This window comes from Cryptomeria japonica, chromosome 10 (assembly GCF_030272615.1).
Source record: "Cryptomeria japonica chromosome 10, Sugi_1.0, whole genome shotgun sequence".
Classification (NCBI taxonomy): domain Eukaryota; kingdom Viridiplantae; phylum Streptophyta; class Pinopsida; order Cupressales; family Cupressaceae; genus Cryptomeria; species Cryptomeria japonica.
Window position 1 is genome coordinate 488012522 of NC_081414.1, and position 25224 is coordinate 488037745.

General features: G+C 37.5%; 1 protein-coding gene across 4 annotated transcripts in view; it reads right to left on the minus strand.

The window, feature by feature from the left end:
* LOC131039413 (uncharacterized) overlaps positions 1-25224 on the minus strand; it is a 64877-nt gene that overhangs the window by 34351 nt on the left and 5302 nt on the right. For all 4 annotated transcript variants that reach the window (XM_057972164.2, XM_057972163.2, XM_057972162.2 and 1 more), the window contains exon 2: positions 2014-2241. In XM_057972164.2, the coding sequence (XP_057828147.1) occupies positions 2014-2241 (228 nt within the window). The remainder of the gene's footprint in view (positions 1-2013; positions 2242-25224) is intronic.

A 25224-nucleotide genomic window follows, 5' to 3' on the forward strand; every position in this document is an offset into this window, starting at 1 on the left:
AACCTATCATATCTGTTTCTTTTGATGCAACCAGAATTGTCTTCATCTCTTCAAGCTCCTATATGAAAGGTCTTAGAACTGTGTTCTAATACCATTGGTCATTCCTCTATTTCTCTTCCTTCTCCCTATGCAGGTAAATCTTGCCCTTTGCTGTAGATTTTGATTATTCCAAGTGCTCTGGAACGTCTCTCGAGAATGTAGGAAGGTCTTTTAAAGAAGTTTTGATGCAGTAAGCAACTTCCTCTAAATCTGTCCCTTCCAAATCTCCTGCATCATGCGGAACTTTGTCCTCGTTCTCTCCCACTACTGCTTATGCAATACTCTTAGGTGTTTCCTTGCATCCTAGAGTTCATTGGTAGGATTGTAATATTCTGTGCTAAAACACCTGAGTCAGGTCCAAAGATTTGGGGTATCAAGTGAGTCAATCCTAGCTTCCAAGCAACTTAGTTTGCAATTTTTTCTACACTGAATGGCCTTTAACCAAAAGATCTGTCTCTTTGTAAATGGACTTTCTAATCCTACAAAGGTTATTCAATTTTAGTTTATAAGTTTATAGCTTGTACCTGGTCCTTTGGTGCTTGTCAAAGGACAACAAAATTTCACAAGGCCTCTCGTTTAGGTTAACAGTGGGTTATTCTGATACCACGGTTTAATAAGTTTCACCTAGCTACTCCTGATTTTAAATCAATTCAGTATGAATTAAGCACATGAATCTTCCACTTCACCTATGAGTAAGATGCTCTCTTAAACTCATTGAAAAATACCTGGAACATAACTCCATTCACCTGTGCCTTGATTTGTTTTAGATTCGATTCAATAAAGGGCATTCCTGATGAGATAATCCTTGACTTAAGGGTAGTTCATGGAACTAAACATCATTGGCAGGACCACGGGATTCAGAAGACCATAAACCATCTGAATTAGATGAACAGATAGATCATTGGATTCTGGAAAGGACACAAGACAGCTAAATGGCATTGGAAATTTCAAAAGTGTAGAAGCCTCCCTAGTTGAGGTTAATATGCCATCAAAAGAGAACTCTAATATTTTTTCCATAGGCAACTTCAGAGAAACCCTGAATGTACAAACGTAATAGGCATTAATAAGTGTTTTCTCAAAGTTCCTTAGCTGAGCACTGTAAAAAAGTTAATTTTAATAACATATATATTGAGAGAATTTTTAAACATACATCATCAAAAAATATCACCAGACTGCATAATATCAAACTAAATGGTCTCAGGCACAAATATCAAATGAGATGTAACATTAAATAATCAACACCACAGAAATTAAATTTGTACATCTTTACAAACTCTTGCAGGCTGTATAAATGTAACATAAAAGTAAGAAGGCAACAAGAATATAAGACTATCTCAGAATGGAAAATTAAAAGTGCATAAAAAAACAAGATACTTGTTTACAAAAATTATCTTAAGCACACTGTGCTTAGTAATGTTACGAAACAAGAAAATCATAACATAGAAAAGCAACATAATCGATTGTTGTTATTGTTTCTAAATTACACTGATTTTTTTATTGCATCAACGTTTTGGATCAAACATAATAGATGTTTAATTGTATACACCTTATTCCACTAAACAGTGTAAGCCATTAGGATCTCCCTACATATGACAGATATCACAGAATTCTAAAACATACCAGATAGGTGAAATTGGTTTATCAAATTAGCAATCTTTAGTTAGAAGTAGATTTGGAACATCATTTTACCTAAATTAAGGAGTCAAGCAAACTGAATACACTCATGTTTAATCAGTGATAGGCTAAGCATCGGCACATAGACTTGTCCGTATTAAATATTATTTTCATACCAGTACATAATAGTTTAGTAAACTTATGTCAGCACACATAGAAAGTGATTCGTATTTAGCTCATATGGAAGTTCATAAAAATAAAAAATCTATTAGACACTGTAAGACCTTTCAGATGAATTGATAGCTTCTAAGGTTCAAGGACCTAGAATCTCAGTTAATAAAACAATTGAGGAAAACTTACTTGTTGTATGTCTTCACAAGATATTTTTCTAGGCTCCCCATTTGAGCTTGGAGGTGTGCTAGAACCACCTGACAATGTCTGGCTTTGTCTGGATAACTGATGTTGAGACTGCTGGGAGGCCTGTGACTGACTTTGTTGATGTCCTTGATAAGCTAGCTGCTGTGTCATCTGTCCTTGCCTAAGCTGGTGCTGTGGTGGCGACGACACAACTGCCGAATGCCCCAGTGGCTGACAGTAATAAGAAAAGTATTAAAGCTAGGTTCTATGAAAAAAAATTGAGAAACAAGTTGCATATTTAAAGAAATTGACAACCAATGCTTATGCAGGATGTGTGAATAAAAAGATCTCTGAACCTTTAACATTTACTATAGGACATAGAATATAGTTAAAACAATAAACACAAAACTAGGCCTCCATTGCAAGAAAAGTTACAGTCCACTATGAGCATCTATTTCTAATATTTTCTCATAATTAAAGCAAGAAATGAAAATTTCTGCCCACGTTGCAAGAAAAAATACAATCCATTCTAAATATCAAATATTATCTCATACTACATCAATGCATATTAGTAAAAAGCCAACCAATGACTCAAAACTCCAGCAAGTAAAAAATCTGATTTTTGCACATGACAGCTTAAAAATCAGACCTAGGAGGAAAATGTTATATTAACAAAATAGACAGAAAAAATTGAGGATGACAAAGCACAATCAAAGACCTCTGGATTTTCAGCTGTTGTTTTAGTTAGATGCTCTGAATGCAAGAAACATCATAAATGTTGACCTTCAACAGGTAATAACATTAACATTTTAATCACTGATTCACCATCTCCAACAATAGCATTAAACCAAAAGCCAATATGAAAAACAACTCACATATAAATAGATCACTTGTTTAAAAGACAAGAATCATATTTTGGGAGTTCCATGTTTTATTGTCTTCATTAGTATTCACTGTCTTGTACAGTCTTGTTAGAGCACATTTAAATGTTTGACATACCTGCCCCATTTAGCATCATTAGGTGATCAATATTGGGTTCACCTTGGGATGCTAGGGGTTAGGGTTCATTTAGACCCTAAGATCACCATTGTGATGATCCTTGGGCTTATTGTTTATCAGATCCAATTGGCTACAAATTTGTGGTACCTTGGGATTTAAGTTTATTTGGTACTGCCTTGGTATCGCAGAATCAATGTAACAAATGCAATTGATTACAAATTTGTGGTAACTTGGTATTTAAGTTTATTTGTGATGCCTTGGTTGGCACTTATCTCACTACACGTTAGAGGAGGTTGATCCACTATCAAATTGGATAACCGAGGCTGATTATCCTGTTTTCACTGAGGATGACCTTGCACGGGTTGATCATACCAATCTTGTGGAAAAGGCACTAGCCATGGCAAAGGAGGAGGATAGAGCACCAGCAAACCCCTTGGATATTGATGTCATTAGTACCCAAGCAAATATCATGGCTACATCATCATCAAGGACCTATCTTAGATGCTCGTGCAAGACTTGCCATAAAGCAATAAATGTTGGGTTGAGCGATGTAGCCTTCCTCTCAGCCATAGTTATAATTTTGATATTTTATTTTGCTGCCATAGATTTCATAGTCCATGAGTTTTGTATACCTAAAACACTTGACAACATCCCTTTGTGTATGTGATCAGAGGAACTTTTATTTGACTAGTTTATTATGTCTTTGAAGTTGCTGTAGTGAAGATGCATACTAAAAGCTTTAAATCCTTGAAGAAGCTCTATATTTCATTTTTTTCAATTTGCCAAGTCCAAGCATTAAGACGGAGTCCAAGCTGAAAATCAGTCCACCAAGCCCAAGACAAGTCCGTCTTGTAACTACAGTTAAATCATCATGGGCCACCTTTGTGAATGATAGAAGGCATACATATGTTATAAGAATCTGTGGTTACGCTACTCTACAAGCATAAATAGATGAGGGATGTGCCTCAATTAGATTAGCTCATTCAATTGTGCTAAAGAGCTATTGTGATAATTTGTTACATTATGTCTCTACCACCCCATGTGTTCTTGTGTTATCCTCTCTTCCTATTGCACCTTCTTATTACATTTTATAAAGATAACTGATCTTGAAGATATGCAATAACATGATATCAAATGGTATGGAAGCCAAGGAGATAACCCCAAAAGGCTAACTAATCAAAGGTCTCCAAGTTTTGTGAAGGCATTGCCTTGCAGACACTTGAAGTTGTGAAGGAGCTTAAAGGTTTCATTTTGTGCTCGAATCTAGGTCGGGAGAAAATTATATTTTGTGTTCCATAAGACTTCTCCCAAAGTGATGTTTGGAGGTTGAAATTAAAGTTGCAAAGAACTTGTGATGTAAATTGAAGGTGATGGACTTTGGGATGTACTACTTAGAACAAGATTAAATTTTTTCCCAAATATGTCAAAATCAAGAGTTAATAAACAAAACTACTTGCCCTAGTAAATTTGGAATATATTGCTCATGCAACTAAGGAAAAACATGCCTTTGAAATTCAAGGTCCTCAATTTCGACAACTTCTATGTTCACATTCCCTCAAAAAATGTTAGTTTTTGCCACCATTTCTATAGGAAGCATCCACCCTCAAGTATGAAAAGGGTACTTTCTGACTAAATCCATGACAGAGAGAGGTAGAGGATCAGCTTTGCAAATTGCTTTCTTCTTTGAAATATAGATTGGAGAGCATGTATCTACCATTATGACTATATATATTAGAAGTGAAACCTAGGTGGTTGAAGTCTTAAGCCCATCCAAACCTCTACATGATAGCTCCAAAAAGCTTGAATGGTGCCACACTACTAACCAATTGCATTAGAGCTAATGATACAAGGGGTCCCCTCCACCTATAATGTGATAATCTTAAAGGTAACCTTCATTGTTGCAATTTTCCCATTAATCCTCAACTGTAGTACACATCTAAACTTTCACCCAAATATGAAGAAACAACTTCATTTGTCTTCCCCTTCGAGTCAAATTCTCTCTATGAGAACGGAGATGGAATTTTCTGCAATTCATTAAAGAACTTGTGCACAATAGTCATCTACATGAGGACTCCATCAAGAGAAGGAAGTTGGGCATTTCTTTCAACAACTCATAAGGTGTCACAAAAATAAAAGAACATGAATATAGGAAGAGTACTCATGTTGGATGAAACAACTTGTCCAGAGTCCCTGTGTAGCTTGTAAAAGACTTGGAATATAAAACCAACACTGGTTATTTTGAAGTCCTTTTCAAATTTGTCTCTATAAATTTCGGATGACACCTATATACCTACACATTCCTCCTCAAAACTCCCTAAACACCTATATGCTAGCTTATTTCTCCTCAAAACTTCATTCATGATAGAGGCAGATTTCCTCGTCATGAAGCACAAGAGTGAATATATACCAAACAAGAAGTTGTATAGAATGGTTTGATGACAAAGACTTTGAAACTGACCCATCTAAAGCATCCATTTTCCCCAAAAGATTCGTTTCATAAACAAAAACATCCATGTGTGAAAGGCTTCAACATATAGTGGCCCCAACAATTTGAATCGAAAAAGAGTTACATGCTGTTTTTCATCCTCAAACTATGTGCTTTTTGTAAACTCCATCTCTAAGAAACTTTTATGTAACACCAAAAGCCATGTCTAGTTGATGAACCAATGGCTATCAACACTTTTGGCCTTAAAGATGTTAATTATTTTGTGATATTTAATTCTCCTACTGCCTTCGAGATCAAGGGAATCACTTCAAAAACTCAAGATTTTGATCATTCATGTGCAATTATTTGGACCATTCCTCCATGTCAATTTACTCAAAGTTGATAGATCATTACTTTGCACACTCCAAGATCAGCTTTGAACATGTGAAAGTACCAATAAAGAAATTGTGTAAAGTATGCCCACTGCTATTAATGGATCTCTGAATCAAAAATTTAGATGAAGTTGACAATTGAGCAATCGTGATCAAGTCAATCAAGCTCATAAAGAGTATTGCCAAGTAGCCAATGGAGGAATTCGTTATCAAACAAGCTCATAAAGAAAAAATTCGATGAAGTTGACAATTGAACAATCGTCATCGTGTCAATCAAGCTTATAAAGAGTATTGCCAAGTAGCCAATGGAGGAATTTCTTATCAAACGAGTATAACATGGATGTTCTTGGTCAATGACTGACTTGTTTCATTCTTATGGAGGTCTAGGGATTGTATGGGACATCTTGGAAGCTTCATCGGTTGATGACACAACTTCCAAAATTGATTCAGCTCATTTGGGGCCTCATAAGCACAATTAAAATGAAATTAAACATGGAATATGATTCCATATTGAAATAGCCTTCAAACAATAGTGCAATTCCAAAAAATGGCACCTAATTTTGAGCCCAATGCAAATGTTATGGTCTATCGAATATGCAACTAAAAGTGATTGTCAAATGGGCAAACCCTAGTTCACCCCTGGTGGATTGGCATCTACACTAGTGAATTTGCAACTAGTAAAGGGGTGAATGGCTCATTTTGGGGTGAAATTGACTATTGAAAAGAGTAAATGGTCTTGTAGATGGACAAAGAGATGGGAAATGAGTAGTTAAGTGTTTATTTGTCTTTTTGATAATGATCTTTCGTCTTCGAGCATTTGGGATCAATGAGTTGTTATAAAGCTTCTAGATGCCTAGAAGATGGTTTAAAAATCTTGTTTATGGTGTGTAAAGCCATTGTGGAGAGTGAATGTGCATTTTTCAATTCTATTTGTAGCATAAGGAGAATGAGAGTGAATAAGTCAAAGCTCTTGAGTGACATAGGTGATAGGACCTTGCTAAGGTCAAGTTGACCATTGTATACTCGTACTTCCTCTTTACATGGCAGAACAAGAATCGTTTGGTTCCTAGATTGGAAATTTTGACTCAAAGTGGGCTTTCTCCAAGTAAACATTTTGTCATTCCTAAATCATGCTTGTTTTGTTAGGTTAATTCTGCATTATGTTGATGAGTTGATCTCTATTATGGTATGCTTTTAATACTTTTTGATATTTGTAAATCATTGTAGATGTCAAAGGTAGTTGTCAAGGTGTATGAAGAGGTCTTGCATTCAAGAATTCATTGTTAATAAATTTGTATGAGGAATATCCTCCTAGTTTAAAAATCATAAATCATATTGGTATCCAAGCGCTCAATCCTTTTGGGATATTTTTTATTTGCTTGATTACAAGTGTATGCCATCCACATGATCAAGTGGAAAAAAAAGTCATTTCCATTTGAGCCTGAGATAGAGTCAAGACAATGGTTGAGAAGGGTGGGGAATGGGGATAGTGATTGTGGCAGAAGAAGATGGAGAAGGAAGATTTCAAAGGTTGGAAGTAGATGTGGCCAGAATTTCTAGTAGTTGAAGGGAGCTTGATAGGCTAGAAAGTATGATGCTTGCCATAATATAAAAAATGGACGGTGGCAAGGTAAACCAAGATGAAGATGAAGCTATGATAATGGGTGTTGACCAAGAAGATACTTCAAAATCAAAATAGTTGAACCATATGGTGGAGAAATAATTGTAGAGTATTTCAGTTTGCACTGTTATTCTCCAAAACAGCGGATCTCTTTTGTGAGGTCGAAGCTTGTTAGGCATGCTCTCACATAGTACGAGAATTATGCTCATCCTTTGAAAATTCAGAAAGTTGCACTGATTTCCAAGTGAAATGATTTTAAGGAGCTGTTGTAGAAGCAATTTTACCCCATTTGCCATAAAAAAGAGCAGGTGAAGCAATGACATCATTTGAAGCAAGAAAGGATCAAATTGCTCAAGCTTGCACGAGTGAATTCAGAAAAAGAGTGGTTCAGCTTGGAAAGGAGATCAGGAGTGTGAGGTGCTGATCAAGTATGTTGAAGGTTTGTTTGACCATCTACCAAGGGAAGTCCTCATGGCCAAACCCCAAACTATCAAGGGGGCATGTGCCCAAGAACACTACCTTCAGTTGGACAAGAAAGGGATTCCTTTTCCGTGCAACAAGGGTAATAGCAGCAGCATTGTAGCAAGAAAAAACTGGAGGACAAAAGACAAGAAGAGCCATACTTTCATCGCATAGGCAAAAAGAAAAGGTAAGAGCAATTTGCATTATTGTCATTGATGTAAAGATGGGCATAAAAAATATAAATGCTCAAATTTCCCTCTTGAATTACCACCCTCTTGGTTGAAGACGGGTAAAGATAAAAATAATGTTTTGGCAAACAAGGGGACAAGGAGATAGAATGTGTTTCAGATGTGGATGGTCACATTTCTTGTGCCATGCTAAATAAGGGAGCTGTTTTGACGAGTGAATAGAATCCGGATGAAGCAGTGCTTAGAAGATATTCCACATAAAGTTTCAACTCAACAGTAAGAAGTTTGATGATTTGTTTAATTCATGCTCAATCAAATCTGATTTCTTGCAAAGTAATTTAAGAGTCGGGTCTGAAATGGTGGATGATCTCCATCCTTACTCCTTGGGTTGGTTGAAGGACAATGTGAAGCTGAAAGTCACTACGCAATGTATGCTTTGTTTTGGGTTTCATTTGGACTTTGTTGATGGTGTCTTTGATGTGATTCCAATTGACATTTGTCATGTGATCTTTGAGAGTCTAAATTTGTATCAGAGAGATGCTATACATTTCCAAAGGAAGAACCAGTTCAAGTTGGTCTTGAAAGACATAGAGGCAAGTCCAAGATTGTGGTGGCTAGTTCTTCAAAGGAAAATTCTTAATTAACACAGAAAATTCATGAGTTCAAAGTTTGAGAGCTCAACTGAAGGGGCTGGAATACAATTTCATATGTGCAAGAAGCAGCAAGCCAAGTGGAGGCAACAAACCATTAAGTCTTGGGCAATGACTACCTTGCGAAGCGAGGCAAGAAGGCATCTTAATGGGATGAAGGAATCCTCAACCCATATATGATTAATCCAGAGCTTGTGGTGACCAAAGTCCTAAAAGAGAAGGTGTGATCCAAAAATCTGGATAAAAATGACATTTAGATCATTAGGGGTATTGTTGACGTGTATTTTGTACACAATCATACACAGAATAAAATACCTAAAGGCATCTTATCCTCTCTTGAATAAAGTCTCTAACTGCTGAAGATTCGCATGAAGGATCAGTTAGGATGACTCCAATGTTCTGGTTAGTAGGGTCTCTACGTGTGGATAAGCACCAGCGGTATGATGTGATTTGCTGTGTCCTCAAGGGGCCTTACACTCCGAAAGTCCTTGCTAAATTAAAGAAGCTTTCAAAAAATGACAAAAGGATAGGGTTTTGCAAGAAGTCTAATCTAGTCTAACCCTAAGAATGACTTCATGTGGACAAGACTTGGCAAAATTCAACCAACTTCAATTTTGCCATAAAATAACAACTTAATTGAAATTGGTGCGATCTTCTAAGGTAACGAAATGATTTTCAATGCATCAAAGATCAAAGACACTACCACGAAGGTACATATCCAAGATACAATAATGATTGAAGGTTAAGTGATTCAAATATCTCCAGTCGACCACGCAAGGCGTTCCTACAATCAGCAAGAAGCTAGTGGTATGGAAAGTGAATCCTACCAAAGATCAAGTCTCACACTATGTCCTTCGAATTAACACACTACTTTGATCGAGCATGATTCAAGTAATTTGAACAACCATGAAGATAACCAAGAAAGTTGCAACAAAACACCATAACTTCAATATTTCATTGATTTCAAAGTTCTCATATACAACAATTGTTTGAATTCCTTTCCTCAAACTCAATCTTGCTACAAAATAAATTGCTTCTAAACTCTAATCTCTCTAATACATCAAACTCTCTCTCTAATCTCTTAGCTATCTCTATTACAAATGAAATGAAAATGAGGGTATAAATAGCATCCTCAATTACAATGAATGGTCCAGATTGAAAGCAGATCAATGGTCAAGATCATGACACCTAAACCCTAATTAGGGTTTGTTACAAATAGTTCCCCTTTTATTGCACAACATTAAATGCATAGCCAATTATAAATTTGGCACGAAAATCTAGGGGACATAGACCAAAGACAATTAAGGTGCCATGTCATTTATAACAACCTCTCATCTAGAATCTTATTCCCTTTCCAATGCTCCTTTTTAGCATATGCAATGAATCTTGATACGATTCCCTCGATCTCAGCAATTGGAATCTCGGGAAGATTCTTCATTCTTTCTTCCAAGTGGATGACCTAATCAAATGCATCTAGAAGAGCTGCGTCCCATGTAAGTTCAAGTTCCTTAGTCTTTTCAATCAGGAGCATGGTAGCAAACATCTGGTCCTGTTGCTCATCTGTGATATTGACGTCCTTGCAAAAGATGACCTTAATCCTATCCTCCAATTCCTGTAAATCCACATCTGTCTCAACTTCGATCCTCCTGCCAAGAATGGTACGTAGTACCTCAAATACTCTGTCCTGGATCGGGTTGATCACCTCCTCAACATGACTGCACCTAGTACTGATGTCCTCAAAGAGAACTTCCTTCATCTGGAGTAAGGTTGACCACTGAAGTAAACTGTGAGGTCCTCCATCCATAATCTTTTCCTGCGCTAGGACCTTCCTCGATGTTTGTCTAATTACCTTCAAGACAGGAATGATAACGTTCTTGGTATGAGCAAAAGCGGCTACCGTTATCATCAAATTGTGGATGATCTCAAGAACCTGAATAGCCCTATGAATAGTCTTCATCATCCTTGTTGCAAATTCTACGGCAACTGTATGAGATTTATCCATCCAAGTACTCATACGCTGGACCATACTCCTGAATCTCTCTGCCTCACCAATTGATTGAAGGGGAAGTGCCTGTATGGGTGATCTTGCTGGATCCTGACGTCCCAAAGGCTGATTGAGATGGCCAAAATATGTTCTCCATGCACCGACCTCCCTCTCAAGCTTTCTACTCTTCTCCATTTCTTCTCTAAGCTTGTCCTTCAATGCTTCAAAGGAATCTGTGGCATCATCTAGTGTCTGCTCGGCTGTGGATGGACCTAGCTCAAATGTCTCTACATCATATTCCTCTACTAGGATCTCACCTTCGTACTTGTCTACTGCCGGTGTAGCTATCTGCAATCTTCTGGATCCAATCTCATCTCTAATCATCTTAGACACCTTGGTAGCCTTTCTCTTCTCTGTTACTTCTAGGGAATGTCCAACAAGGCTCTCTAAATCAATCACATTGTCTTCGTCCTCAATCACAATTACCTTTGTTAATCTTTCCTTCAACCAATCTGGAATGGCTGATCTTGTCTCTTTGACCTGTATTTCCTTATGTAATATTTCTTCTTCTCTGTGAGGAGATGTTACCTCGTCATTATTCTTGTCTTCATGTAACTCATAATCTTGGAGAGATCCACTTGGTGACCCTTGAGGTACCTGTCCTTCTTTATCATTCTGAACCATCGACTCCATAGACTCCTCCACTTCAAGTGTCCTTTTCTCTTGTCGAGAAGACGTACCGGATGAACGATCTCGGCTGGCCTCTTGTTTCTTCTTGGAAGATTCTCTCTTTCCAGGTCTCTCTTTCCTCTTCGAGCCTCTTGGATGGAGATCGCCTTCACTTGCACTTCGAAGGTTGCCCTCACTTGCATTTCTAGGATTAGGATTACCTTCGCTCACACTAGCTCCACCTTCGGCTGGTTTCTCTTCCAAAGTGAAAGTCATAGCTATGCCTTGCTCTCTCAACTTCTGATGCTGCACATCAACCCATCTGCGAGTACAAGACAAGACTGGAGCCATCAAAGCATCTAGATCCACGACCTCGGGCTCATTCCAATCTAACCTTACTGATTTGCTTTCTCGATCATAGGATGACTGGAGATGTCTGCCACTGTCCTGTGCTTGGTCGGCCACTCTGTAAATCTTGCATTTCCTGATGAAATCCAAAGGCAATCTAGAATGCATCTTTCTTTTTACTTCAAGATCATCTAAGAGATTCATCATAAAATCTTCAATCTGAAACTCATGCATAAACTTCCTGCCGACTGTCTCCTCTATATATCCATGTGGATCAAAGCTTTCTCTCAAAGCAAAGAATGAAAAAGAATACAAAGCTAACTCCTTCTCTGCGTCATCCATGGCTAAAGCATTAGGACATACCTCAACTGAATTGCCCAATATGATGGGTACCGGAACTCCATTTCCATGTCTGTGTCTGAATGCCTTCGCATAAGCTGCCAACTGTCTTGTTACCTCAAGTAACACAATTCTGTCTGTCGGATATCTTGGCAACATGTATGGAGGTGAAGGACATCCATGAACTCTGATATAAGTAAACTTCGGAAATTGGATAAACCAAGCACCGTACCTCTTTACTAGTTCCTGTGCATCCTGAGATAATCTGTTGTGAATCCCACCTTGCAACGTCCTTGTGATGTTCATCGTGAAGGTATCATTAACTAACTTGTAGTTGCTTCCTGGCGGATGATGCAAGTGGACATAGGAATCACAAACTCTGACCTCGTCGGGTCCTCTTCCAATCACTCCTCTGTGAGGTAGTCCTGCGTACTCGAAGCTCCTGATCAAGGCATAGATGACGTATGAACTCATGTGGAAGGACTTGGTAGCTTTGAGTCTTCTCAACTGTACGTCCAAGCAATGGCTAATCATTCTGGCCCAATGAATTGTTCCTTTACCCTGAACTATCACCTGGATGAAGTAGAACATCCACTTTTCAAAGTAAAAAGCCTGAGGTGCACCTGTGACTCGGTTGAGCATTGTAATCAAATCCCTGTACTCCTCCTGGAAATCAATCCTGTGTGGTGTGTTCGGTACCTTGCTCAGGCGAGGACGACTCTTGAGTAACCAGTTCTTGTTAATGATGCTTAGGCAAGCATCTGGATCATCTTCATACATTGACCTGGCTCCTTCTATGCTCTTGTAGACCATATCTCTGTGCTCTGGAAGATGGAAAGCCTCACTTATAGCCTCCTCTGAAAGATACGCCAAAGTGTTTCCTTCCTTGGACACGATCGTTCTGGATTGAGGATCATAATGACGAGCACACTCGATCATCAACTCATGACACTGTACTGCTGGAGGGAAGCCGGCCGCCTTAATGATGCCACTTTCAATTATCCTCCAGGCGACAGGTGATGGCTTGCCAATGTAAGGGACATCTCGAAACTTCTTCGTGCTGAAGTTGCCCAAGTTAGTATCTCCAATGTTGCTCCACTTCGACACGATCTTGGTCTCCACTTCTTCGGTCTTTTGATCTTCCTTCATGAGAGCTGGACGACTGGTGGATGCTCCCGCCTTAGGGGTCGCCATACCTACACAACATTTCACAATAAGTAACTGGATATTGCAATGCATAATATAGATTAGATTAATTTTAGGAAACCTCATGATAAGTCTTTGAGTTATCATTTCCTAAAAACGATTGAGCAACTGGAATTCAAAAATTCAAAATTCAAAATGTGAGGCTATGACGATCAACAATTCAAAATTAAAACGATAAAACCATATCGCCATACCTCTCTTGAGAGCTAACTCTAGAATGCAAAATAGAGGAATTCGCCTAGGCAAAATTAACGTTAGATAGTCTTTTCCACGTGATCTTCAAGTGAACGTCTTTCTTATCAATTTCGCCACCCTTGGAGATGTCTTTGATGTGGTCTTTGGCAAGCTCGCCTTAATTCAAACTTCAAATTCGCACCACCTTGAATAATACTTCGCACCACCTTGAATACAATTCGCACCTCTCTTGTCTTCCTCAAATCGCATGTGAAATGATAAAATGATAATGTGAAAATGAAACCTTTCACCTCCCTTTTATAAGCGCTCACCTCTCACAATTACCTTAGGCCGACTTTGTAAAAATAAGGTAATTAAAACGATTTTTAAATAAATAATAAAGGCCGACCTTTCAATCCAAGCGCTCCATTTGATTTTTAATTAATTAATAATTAATTATTAAATGCCTTTGTTTTTTAATTTAACAAATTCGATTTTTTACAAGGCCAAAATAATTAATTAATATTTTGCGCTATATTTTAAATGCTAATTTAATTGAATTTTCAAACTTTATCGATTTTTAGCATTTACATAAATTCAAAAATGCTTGTTAACGCCAAAATTTGAAGAAGTGGGAAGATTCAAACCTCACGCTCTGGTCCCTGACTGAGGGACAGGAGCGAAATCTCAATTTAGCCTGGATTCTTGCACTTTTGACGTTCAAAGTCTCCATCCTTACGTTGGAATTGGCATTCTTTGCTAGGAATTTCGACCTTGAGTGACTTGACTTTGAAAACGAATGTCCTTTAGATGTGATATCGCCCTGGTCCCTTGGAGAGGGACAGGAGCGATCTAGATGTTTTTTCCTTGATCTTGCTTGTTCGATCTCCAATCTCCATCATATAGCAAGTAATAACATTGTTTCTTTACTCCATGCTTGTTTTACTTGGCTTCTACAAGGCATATTCGATGTTTGGAGGATTATCGCCCTGGTCCCTTGGAGAGGGACAGGAGCGATCCTTGTGTTTTAGCCAACATTCTTTGTACTTAACCTTTAACTTCTCGTTCATTGCCTTCCAAACGACGTTTTAAACCCTTTGCAACTTTGTTTTGACATGATCTTCGAAGGATAACAAGTGTTTTAGCAAATATCGCCCTGGTCCCTTGGTGAGGGACAGGAGCGATCCTGGTGTTTCTCTCCTTGATCTCGCTTCTTTAATCACCAATCCTCTTTATAAGGCGAAAAATAACATCACTTCCTTATTCTACGCTTGTTTCACTTGACTTCCACAAGGCATATAGATGTTTGGGGGATTATCGTCCTGGTCCCTTGGTGAGGGACAGGAGCGATCTCCATGTTCTTGTCAAAACTTGTCATCTTTCAACCTTTGATCTTCATTCATTGCTTCCTAAATGATGTTTTTGATCTTGCCTATCCTTGCCTTGTCTTGATTTTGAAGGAAAATGAAGGATTTAATGAAAATCGCTCTGGTCCTTGCCTGAAGGACAGGAGCGATATAGCTTCCTTAGCTCAATTGATAGTCGTTTGACGTTTGAAACCTTTGTATATCACCTTCTTAAGATACCTTAGACCTTTTACCACCTTGCACAACCTTGACTTAACGTGATTTTGGAAGGATTTGGCCAATATAATAAATATCGCTCTGGTCCCTGACTGAGGGACAGGAGCGAACTTCAATGTCTTAAGCTCATGCTTGCTTTGATCAACTTGCTATTGCTTTCATCGTGTAAAATGAAGTCCTTTGGTCCTTCTTGGCCACTTGATACGCGATCCACTTTCAAAATCTAAGCCCTCATGAAAATTTCGCTCTGGTCCCTGCCTGAGGGACAGGAGCGAACTAGGGTATTTTAGTGCAAAATCTTCATCATACTAACTTGCAATTATCTTCGAAGTGCAAAACAATATCTTTTACTTTCTTTCAAACATTCAAAATGTGAATAGCAACCCAAATTTAGCCTCATTTGAATACTTTCGCTCTGGTCCCTGCCTGAGGGACAGGAGCGAACTGGGTGTCTTGGTGTAATTCCTTCAACATTGGCGACCTTGGATACTTCGTTCTTCATTGAGATGCCTTAAAACGTCCTCACCACCTTGTACTTCGTCTTGGAGTGTCTTGAACTTGGAGGAAAGGCAATATAACCATCATATCGCCCTGGTCCCTGACTGAGGGACAGGAACGATCTTGCTCTTGTAGGCTTCATCTCACTTTGCTAACTTCAAAAATTATCTTCAATGGTCTTGTAGTGCTCCGTTTCATTCATCCATGCCTTGGAATTTGCTCTCACTTGGCAAGAAATTTGTCTAAGGTAAAAATCGCTCTGGTCCCTGACTGAGGGACAGGAGCAAACTTAGGCATTTGGGTCCCTTGTAGATGTTTTGTAATCTTCAATTTGTCTTCAACGGGTTCAATTCACCTCCTTTCTTGCCATCAAACATAAAACTTGCTTGATCTTTGCCTAAGACATGCCTCATGAAGAATTTCGCTTTGGTCCCTGGGAGAGGGACGGGAGCTACAATGGATTTCGCCCTGGTCCCTGACTGAGGGACAGGAGCGATTTTTGCAATTTGGTCCACTTTCTTCATGTTTGTGCCTTCAAATTATATTCAATTGATAAAATGCATCTCCTTTGATCTCTTCAAATTGTCAAGTTGTTAAAATCCTGCAAGGACAAAGCAATATTTGATTTTGAGCTCCAGTCCTTCATTGAGGGACAGGAGCGATTTTGCTTCCTGAGGCATTTCTGTGTTCGTGAAATTCTTCAATTTATATTCAACGGAAAGATCACGCCTTTCTTTACCACTTCCAATTCGAAATTCATGTTGGTCCTGCAGAGATAGTAAGATTTTTGAAAACGAGCTCCGGTCCTTCACTGAGGGACAGGAGCGATTTTGCTCCTACAGGCCAAAATATCATGATTTCACAAATTTAATCACTTCACAAGGCAAAAACAAATCATTTCCCATGCCCGGGATCAAATATCAAAAAACTCAAAATTTGGTCAAAATCACTCAATTGGACAAAATCACATTTTCATCATCAACACTTAGACAAATTAAGACTCGGCACTCAAAATTCCAATTGAAAATAGACCACTCTGGCGAATTCATTTCATTCAAAATTGCATCCTACAAAAAAAAGCTCTCAAGACTGACTAGACTCTGGCCTGAAAAGATCGAAAAGGAAACCCTAAGGCTTGACCCTAAATCCAGACAACTGACAAACTACCAAAAACCTAAAAAGCAAAGCGAAAGGCGAGCAAAAACGAGCGAAAAGAGGGGGTCCCCATATTAAATGGGGCGATGTGTGAAATGGTCACAACAGGTATGTCATTATAGCTCACAAAGTGTTGCCAAGTAGTCAATGGAGTAGTTTGCCATCAAGCCAATGTAACAAGGATGTTTCTAATTAGTGGCCTATTTGTTTCATACTTATGGAGGTTTAGAGTTGTTTGACTGGCCAATGAGACAACTTTCAAGATTGATTCACCTCATTCAGGACCTCATAAATGCAACTATGTTCCAAGGGAAAACTAGAAAAGTGAATGTGAAGATGGAACCAAAAGAAGAATTTGATTGCATATCCAAATAGCCCTTGAAAAATACTGCAATTAAAACAAAAGGCAACTAATTTTGAGTTTGAATACAATAATTATGGCCTTTGAAAGTGCAAGTAAAAGTAGTCACACTAACAAACCCTAATTCAAACCTAGTGTACGGGCATTTGCCCTAGCGAATTTGCAACCAATGAAAGGGGCAAATAGTTTATTTTACAACAAATTTAACTATTGAAAAAGTTAAACAGTCATGTACATGAACAAAGCATTCAGAAATGAACTAGCAAGTGTTTTTTGTCTTTTTTGGCAATGATCTTATGTTTTCTATCATTGGGAATCAAGGAGTTGTTATTAACTTTGTAGATGCCTAGGAGATGGTTAAACATTCTTGTTTATGGTGTGTAGAGACATCATGAAAAGTGTATGTGAGTAATTTAGAGCTCTTAAGTGACATAGGAGCTTGTTAAGGTCAAAGCTCTTGAGGAACATAGGAGCTTGTTAAGGTCAAGTTGACCATTGTATACTACTTGTACTTTTTCTATACACAGTTGAATGAGAAATGTTTGTTTCCTAGATTGGAATTTTCAATTGAAGAGGGTTTTCTCTAGGTAAACATGTTTTCTAAAATTATGCTTGTCTATCATGTTTATTCCACATTATGGTGATATGTGTTCAGCTTTTAGCTCAGATAGGAACTTCCACACAAGTTTAGCGTGAACATGTTGGAAGTGGTTCAAGTTATTCTATTTTGCATTTCACTTTTAGTAAAATGTGAAAGTCTTTTAATTAGCTAATCAAGTCTAATAAAGTGTAGATGTACATTAATGATTTAAACTAATCTTCCAGCTCATCTCTTGCAAGAAATAAGGAGCTCTTTGAAGATTAGATTTTGGCTAAATAGTATAATACTATAAATATAGGCACAAGATAGAAGAAATATACACAGTGATAAATTACTGTGCAGCTATTTGGTGAATAGCTTGCACAGGTTTCCTTGTAAATTTTTGAAGATAATGAAAAACTGACTTGAAGGTGTAATTATTTGTGTATTTGTTTTATATGCTTTCAAAGTTTGTAGTTTGAACTGCTCTATGATTTGTGCAATGCTATAGAATAATTCAAGTTATCGAACATAAGGACTTTAATTGTCTTGGTTGAAACTCTTTAATATGTAGCTCTTTGTTATGTTGTACTTTTCATACCATTTTGATGTTTGTAAGCCATCATAGATGGTAAAGGTAGGTGTCAAGATGTATTAAGAGATAATGCACTCAAGTATTTGTTGTTGATGAGCTTGTGTGAATAATATCCCTCCTTTTTATGGATCAATCTCGAGCATCTTTCACATATGATTCTTTAAACCACTACTTTGTGTGTCAAAGCATCCGGAGTTGATATCTCAAACTTCTAGTACCTCACAAACAAAATCAAAGGTTTTTGGCCTCATCTTGTATTGCTTGATAGTTAACAAAGTGAATTGTTAACAACAACAAAAAGTTCTAGAACAGGAGATGAGGTGCCCCTAGAATGATGGGAAAACATTTACAAATAAAAGCATACCTTTAATGAAGTATGTAAGAAAAGTAGTGATTTTTCTTCAAAGATTTTATAATGCAAATTTTGGGTTTTTCGCAAGGAAAAGGGAAATTTATTGTTAGAATGGCATGTAGATGCCTTGCAAATATATCCTAAGTTTTTTTAATCAAAAAAATATAAGTATGATTGATGGAAGGTTTTATCAAGGGATATATTTTCTCGTTCTCATGACCACCTACAAAGGCAGCTTGGTGCCCTTTCTAAGCTTTGTGATCTTTGCCAACTTGTGGTCAACTTTAGGTCTTGAATAGCACCAAGGATGTCCTTTCCAAGTTTTGTTTCCTCTACAAAGTGGGCCTAGTGGATGTCACCACTTCTCATAGTTATCTAGGAGTTAAGTTCACTACTCCTAAGTCTAAGGCTAGCCTCTCAATCTAGTCTCGACAGTGGATATGGCTTGCTCTCCATTCTTGAGAACCAATGTTTTTAGGTACATTTGCAAGATATTCCTTTAAAGATGCACCTCTTTGACACTATGACTAACCCCATAGTGTTGTTCAGTGTCAAGGTTTGGGGACCTAGCTTAGGATCTTGTGATAAGGCTTAAATCCATGGGTAGTTCTACTTTCTCTTGTGGGATGTAACGTCCCATTTGAATTTCTAATATCCCAAGGGGAATATTTTTCTAATATCCAATCCAGTTTTAATTTTAATTTCTATACAATAACATGCACACCAAAAACTACACTTTTTCCAATTAGTATATCCAGTAATTAATCAAAATTGCACATTAAATATCTCTTTTAAAGATAGCAATCCGATCTGCTGATATACAGCATATGATATTAACTTGAAATATCTATTATTCTAGGACTAATGCTTGCAATCTGATTAGTTGATTTTAACTTCCATTCCTAGTTAGGCCCCATTGCTCTCTAGGGACCAACAAATTGCTGAGATCTAATATTATAATGATCAGCTATGGAAAAAGACCTGCCTATAGAAGATGTTGACATAGAATTGGATGCCTGGAATTGCCCTTTTGATAAATGATGGTCCCCATCCACAATTTGAGACTCCCTGATAAGCCAATCATGAAAAAAGGAATGTACAGTTGCTGAGGGAGCACATTGCAATTGAATTGGAACTTGTGCATTCTTTGACTTCAAAACATCAATCCTAATGCTATTTCTAGAAGTATTGCTCCAAACTCCTGCCAAATCTTGAACTTGAGTGCATATGAGTTCCTATTAGGTATAATAGGAGTGCTAATCACAGTTATTGGCACATAACTGTACCAGGAACATTCGTTTTAGACTGTGCATTAAGTGATATGGTAGGAGGATCGGCAAAATTCGAGTTAACCTATTTTACACTCTTTATACTTATGAAATTTGAGAAAGACATGGCCTTTAAAATTTTGGTGAGAAGATTTTTATAATATGTTCATACATAGTGTGAATATCATCTTGTATTGGGCTTTGTGATTTCCTCACATGAACTTTTTCTCTCTGATTTCTGAAAGCATTCATATTATTTTGCTTCAAATGGAGCATTGGACCCAACATATCTATCGTTGTATCGATTTTCTTTTCAAATTTATCTGTAAGAACTTTCCCCAAAGGCGTTTTCTCTTGATATTTGTCTAATACCATTTGTTTGTGTATCAAATTTGCACAATTAAACATATATTTTAAAGATAGCAACCAGATTTGCTGCTAAACAGCAAATTTTATCAACTTGAAATTTTAATACTGTCTACTAGAAGATCAGTCAACTTAGCACAATAGTGATTTCCATGTGAAATCACCCTTAACAAAATTGTTGGTTTCAATCCTTCAATTCCTGCAATGGGGGTTTTCATCCTCAAGTTAAAAGAAACCGCAGTCCAGGCTCCAAAGAATAATCAGATGATAAAAGATGTATTCTTCATATGGTGGTTACTTCTCCTTGTTCGGTATCTCTTATATATCTTTTTCCTTCAATAGTCATGCTTCCTCACATGCCCCTTGAACTTTGATAAAATTAAACTTCAATTTTATACTTTATAATTATATTATATTTTATTTTTTATTTTTTGCTATTTTAATTTATTATTATAATCCCATTTTGAAAAGGGAACATTCAATGGGAAGTGTCTTTTTGTTGGCACTCTACTCCTCAAAGAAGACTGCCTTTTTGGTCCCCTCTAGGAATCATCGTTGTTGGTCCTCTAAGGTTTGTTTGCTCTTCCAATTTATAGGCATTTCTTTGAATGAGCTACCTCCTTTCAAGTAGTCCTTGTGAGCCCTTGTTGCCTTCTTGTGTGGAAATAGATGCTCAATTGATCCATCAAAGACAAAATGTATCGTCAATACCTCTAGCTTACTTGGGCCTCCCCTTTGAATTCTCTCAGCCCCAAAACTAGCATTCTATGTCAAGCACTTCTTACAAATTCCAAATGAGACCATTATTTAGCCAAACTAGCTTTGGCATCATTAGTCTTCATGGTTTGGAAATTCCCCTTGGCTAGTTACGGGTGGGCTTCAATCAACTTCAAATTGAGACTGACCACCATATTTTACAAAATGAAAGGGTTTGCCACCTTCCCTCTCCAAAAGGTAGAGAGCAAGAAGCATTTTATTTTGTGGTACCCACTCTACTAAAAAATTCATGGGAGGTAAATCATGTTTTATACAAAGATTCTAGTGGTTATCTATCATCTTTGATATGCTACTCTAATTAGGGATGCTTGGTCCTTTTTCTTTGTGAGGTCACCAAAAATGTTAAACGCATTAAGTGTCCTTTGAATACTAATGATTCATGTACAGATGGAAACAGATCAGTGAGGCAATGCTCATCCTTGCAGTCTACTATGATTAGGACTCCACAATTCCCTAGCTCTCATTCTAATGGTTGTGACTCCATCTCTTCTCAACAATAGGGACCCTCTAACATCCCTCTTTCACAGCACAAATCTTCGGTGCAAGCTTACATTACCACTTTATTTCTACCACCAATAATCTTAGGCCTCAAGAGTTGCAGGAGGTTCTCTAAAGAATTGACTGCCTCCTAGGATCGTCTGTTCCAATCCCCTTCTAGTCTTTCTGTAATGTCCCCTACCTAATTAACATAATTAATCTATTTCAATATACTAAAATTGATTGAGAGACTAATCATGAAGCCAGTCATTGATATTCTTCAATTTATTAGTTATTAACAAGTGCTTATTTATTTTCCTCATTAGATGATTAATTTCATCATTCCTTGTTCTTAGTATAGATATCAGACCCTGCTACTGCTTCAGTTTTAAGGGAGAAGGGTCTATGTATGTTACCAAAGCGCTTAGAGACCAATACAATAGGTTCCCTCAAAGTTTACAGATCCAAGCCCTTACCTATCTTGGGTCTATACCCTCAAGGCTTATGGGTCGCTGATCCCCACCCTATCTTGGGACTTAACCTATTGCTTGGATTTAGACTGCCCCTCTTTGGTACATCCCATCCCCATCTTCTAAAATACTGATGATAGCAGCAAGAATGAAATTGTATTTACATATTCTTCTTAATGTTTATTATCCTAAGAGTTCTTTCTGATTTACAATCTAATATTGTTATTTTTTCTGATTGAGACATTATATATATATATATATATATATATATATATATATATATATATATATATATATATATATATATATATATATATATATATATATATATTCTTTCACTTATATTTCGGATATGATTATAAATCTTATTGATATTATCTCACTCTATATATACAGATATACATCTGTAGGAATAATTGGAATAGCTTATTAGTGCATGCCATGTATTGGTCTATTACTCCTAACAGTATTCATTGTGCAAAATCATAAATAAACGTTAATTCCAGGGGTAGGATACAGCATATCAATCTGCTGCTACCAATAATGTTGATATAAACTAAGGACTGCCAATAAATCAGTCCAGCTGTTCTTATTATGATCGATCTATACTGCAGTTGATATCATTACCAAACTGCTGTCTTCTCCTTGATCGATGCCTTTACTTGTGTCTCTTCTAACCACACAACCCCCTAAAAGGTGACGTCTCTTGATAAATACAATTTTATTTGTGAATCGCTACCATAGGGATACCTTTTCGTAACCGTTGCTAATTTGTGATTAGTATAACAATCGCCGCACCTTCATTAATTGTCTTTGTTAAATATAACCATCGTAGCAATTGGTCTTCATTATTAATACTATCTAGATTGCTGCCTTGCAATAAGACCGCTGCTCTCTTTTAATGCATGCATTAATAATTCATGGTTGCAAAGGCATCTGGTCTGCCACTAACTATGTGTTTGCTAATGGCTTAATCAATAGGATGTAGCCAATAGGAATTACCTTCAGGTATGATAAGTATTCATTGTTATGCCAATAAGGTTTTGCCTACGAGACCTTCATGAGTACTTGTGTGACATCAGTATTATGGTCACCGATTCAGTACGTTCTCCAGTTTTCATTCCTTGCTCATGGGAATGGGTGGATAACAATTCCTTGTCTTCACCACTTCATCTTAGTCTCTATGTTTCACTTGTAGGCTTGATATGAAGATTGTGAAGTCTTATGTAATAAGACGATTTTCCACGATGCCTTATGTTATGTTTGTTATAAATATACAGTTAAATATTAGTACTATATACAATTGTTAATCCGATTATTGGGTTAAGGATGGGGACATGACACTTTCTCAACAAGCACTCTTAAACTCTAAATTGGTAGTCCTATAGTGAGTGAGAATAATATCATTGGCTCCTCTTGTGTGTTCTAGAATATAGACATCTAATGCTCTCTGTTCCCTACCGAGGTGTTCTTCATTTGCTTCCACTAGTTTATGAGGTCCTACCCTTGCACATCTATTTATACTTGCACTCATAGATTGGAAAATCGTCAAGGACTTGCCAAACTCGGCGAGTCCAAGTACGATTCATGCCCCCCGAGTCTGGCCAAAAAAATGCATTTTTTAAAGTTTTTTTAAAATGAATAATCTTGTCTTTGTTCACTACAACCTCCACCTGAGAATGAGAAATATTAGGGTTACAACATGTCAGCCAATAGAAAAATAACACCTGATGCCTTTACTAAATAATAAAAGTATTTTTTGCGTGCAAGGGGCACTGCCCCTCGACCCCGCCCTGTATCGCGAGGGAGCGCACAAGGGGCGATGCCCCTTGACCCCACCATGGGGGCGCTGCCCCCAAACCCTCGTTGAAAAATATGGGGGGAAACTGCATCGATAGAAGTAGGGAAAATTTAACCTCCGAGTCTGACACTGATTGGATCGACCAGGTAGATATAGAGGCTGAGACTGTAGCCATGGCAGAGGAGTGGAGAGAACGAGTAGAGACAGGAGATTCAGAGGTAGATAGTGACATAGATGTTCTTGATGTTGGTGAGGATGGCATGGTGTCACGGGGAGCGGCTATGGATGTCAAATCATCCAGGACCTGCCTTAGATGCCTTCGCAGGGGGCCGGGGCCGGAGGGTGCAGGCTCCTCTGAGCCATAGGCTTGTAGTTGCATTTACCTTTGGTATTTGTATGGAACATTTGATGATGATCATATGATAACATGGATTTTTTATTCCATGAGTTTTGTAATATTGTATACATTTGACAATATTTATAAATCTATGTTTGTTATTTCCTTCACCTACAATTTGCGTTTATTGTTATGTGATTGATGTATGCTTGTGTATGTAATCAAATGAGTCGAGTTTGATGATGTTGTTGTATCTTTAAGGTGTATTCAATAAAGGGTGCATGAAACAAATTTTAAATCTTTTAAAATCTCTAAATTTCTTGAGTTTTTCACTTTCCCGAGTCCAACTGAGTCTGAAGCCGAGTTTGACTCCGAGTCCGGGTCGGCCTTGCCGAGTCCGAGTCCCATTTCTATAGTTGCACTAGGTTGAAGGTTGTCGTTCTTAAGGTTAACCCCCATTTGTCTATTTGTTTGCTTTTCCTACTTTTCTTGCTTTATTGTATTTGTTTCAAGTCTATGATCCCCTTTTGCTCTAGTTCTTTGCTATTGTAATAATTGTACATTCTAGTCCCTTTAACCTGTTCTTAATCATTCATGGACATTAATATAATTTCTTTCTTTCATTCTTTCTTTGGATAGACACTTGGGTGTTTAAGAAGCATTTCTAGTTTAATTTTTGTTGGGAAAGAGGAAAATCGGGGTGTTAGGATATTCTGATAGAGCAGACTACATATGGAATCCAAATAAGTAATAATTCAATCCTATGCTTAACCTCAGACGCTTTCCAAGAAACAATGGACACAATCCACTTACAAATGCACCTTTTTGCTTAAACTGAAACCTTACCTATGAATTAAAAAGCCCACACACATAGACCGGTTGTTGTTGTTGTTCATATGTAACAAAATAAGACCTCTTCTTTCATTCTTCAATAAAACAAATAGCTGCACATGCAGATGTAACTACAACAGCTTCTTTAGATGATGGGAGACCCAAAAGTGCAGTTTACTAACACAGGCACATCACAGCTCAGCAAATAATGACATGTAACTTGTAAGCCTTCTCCCCTCATATGTGCTTTGCCTTTAAAGCTTCAGTATGTTTGCAGCATCCATGGGCTCTTTTTGAAACATATTT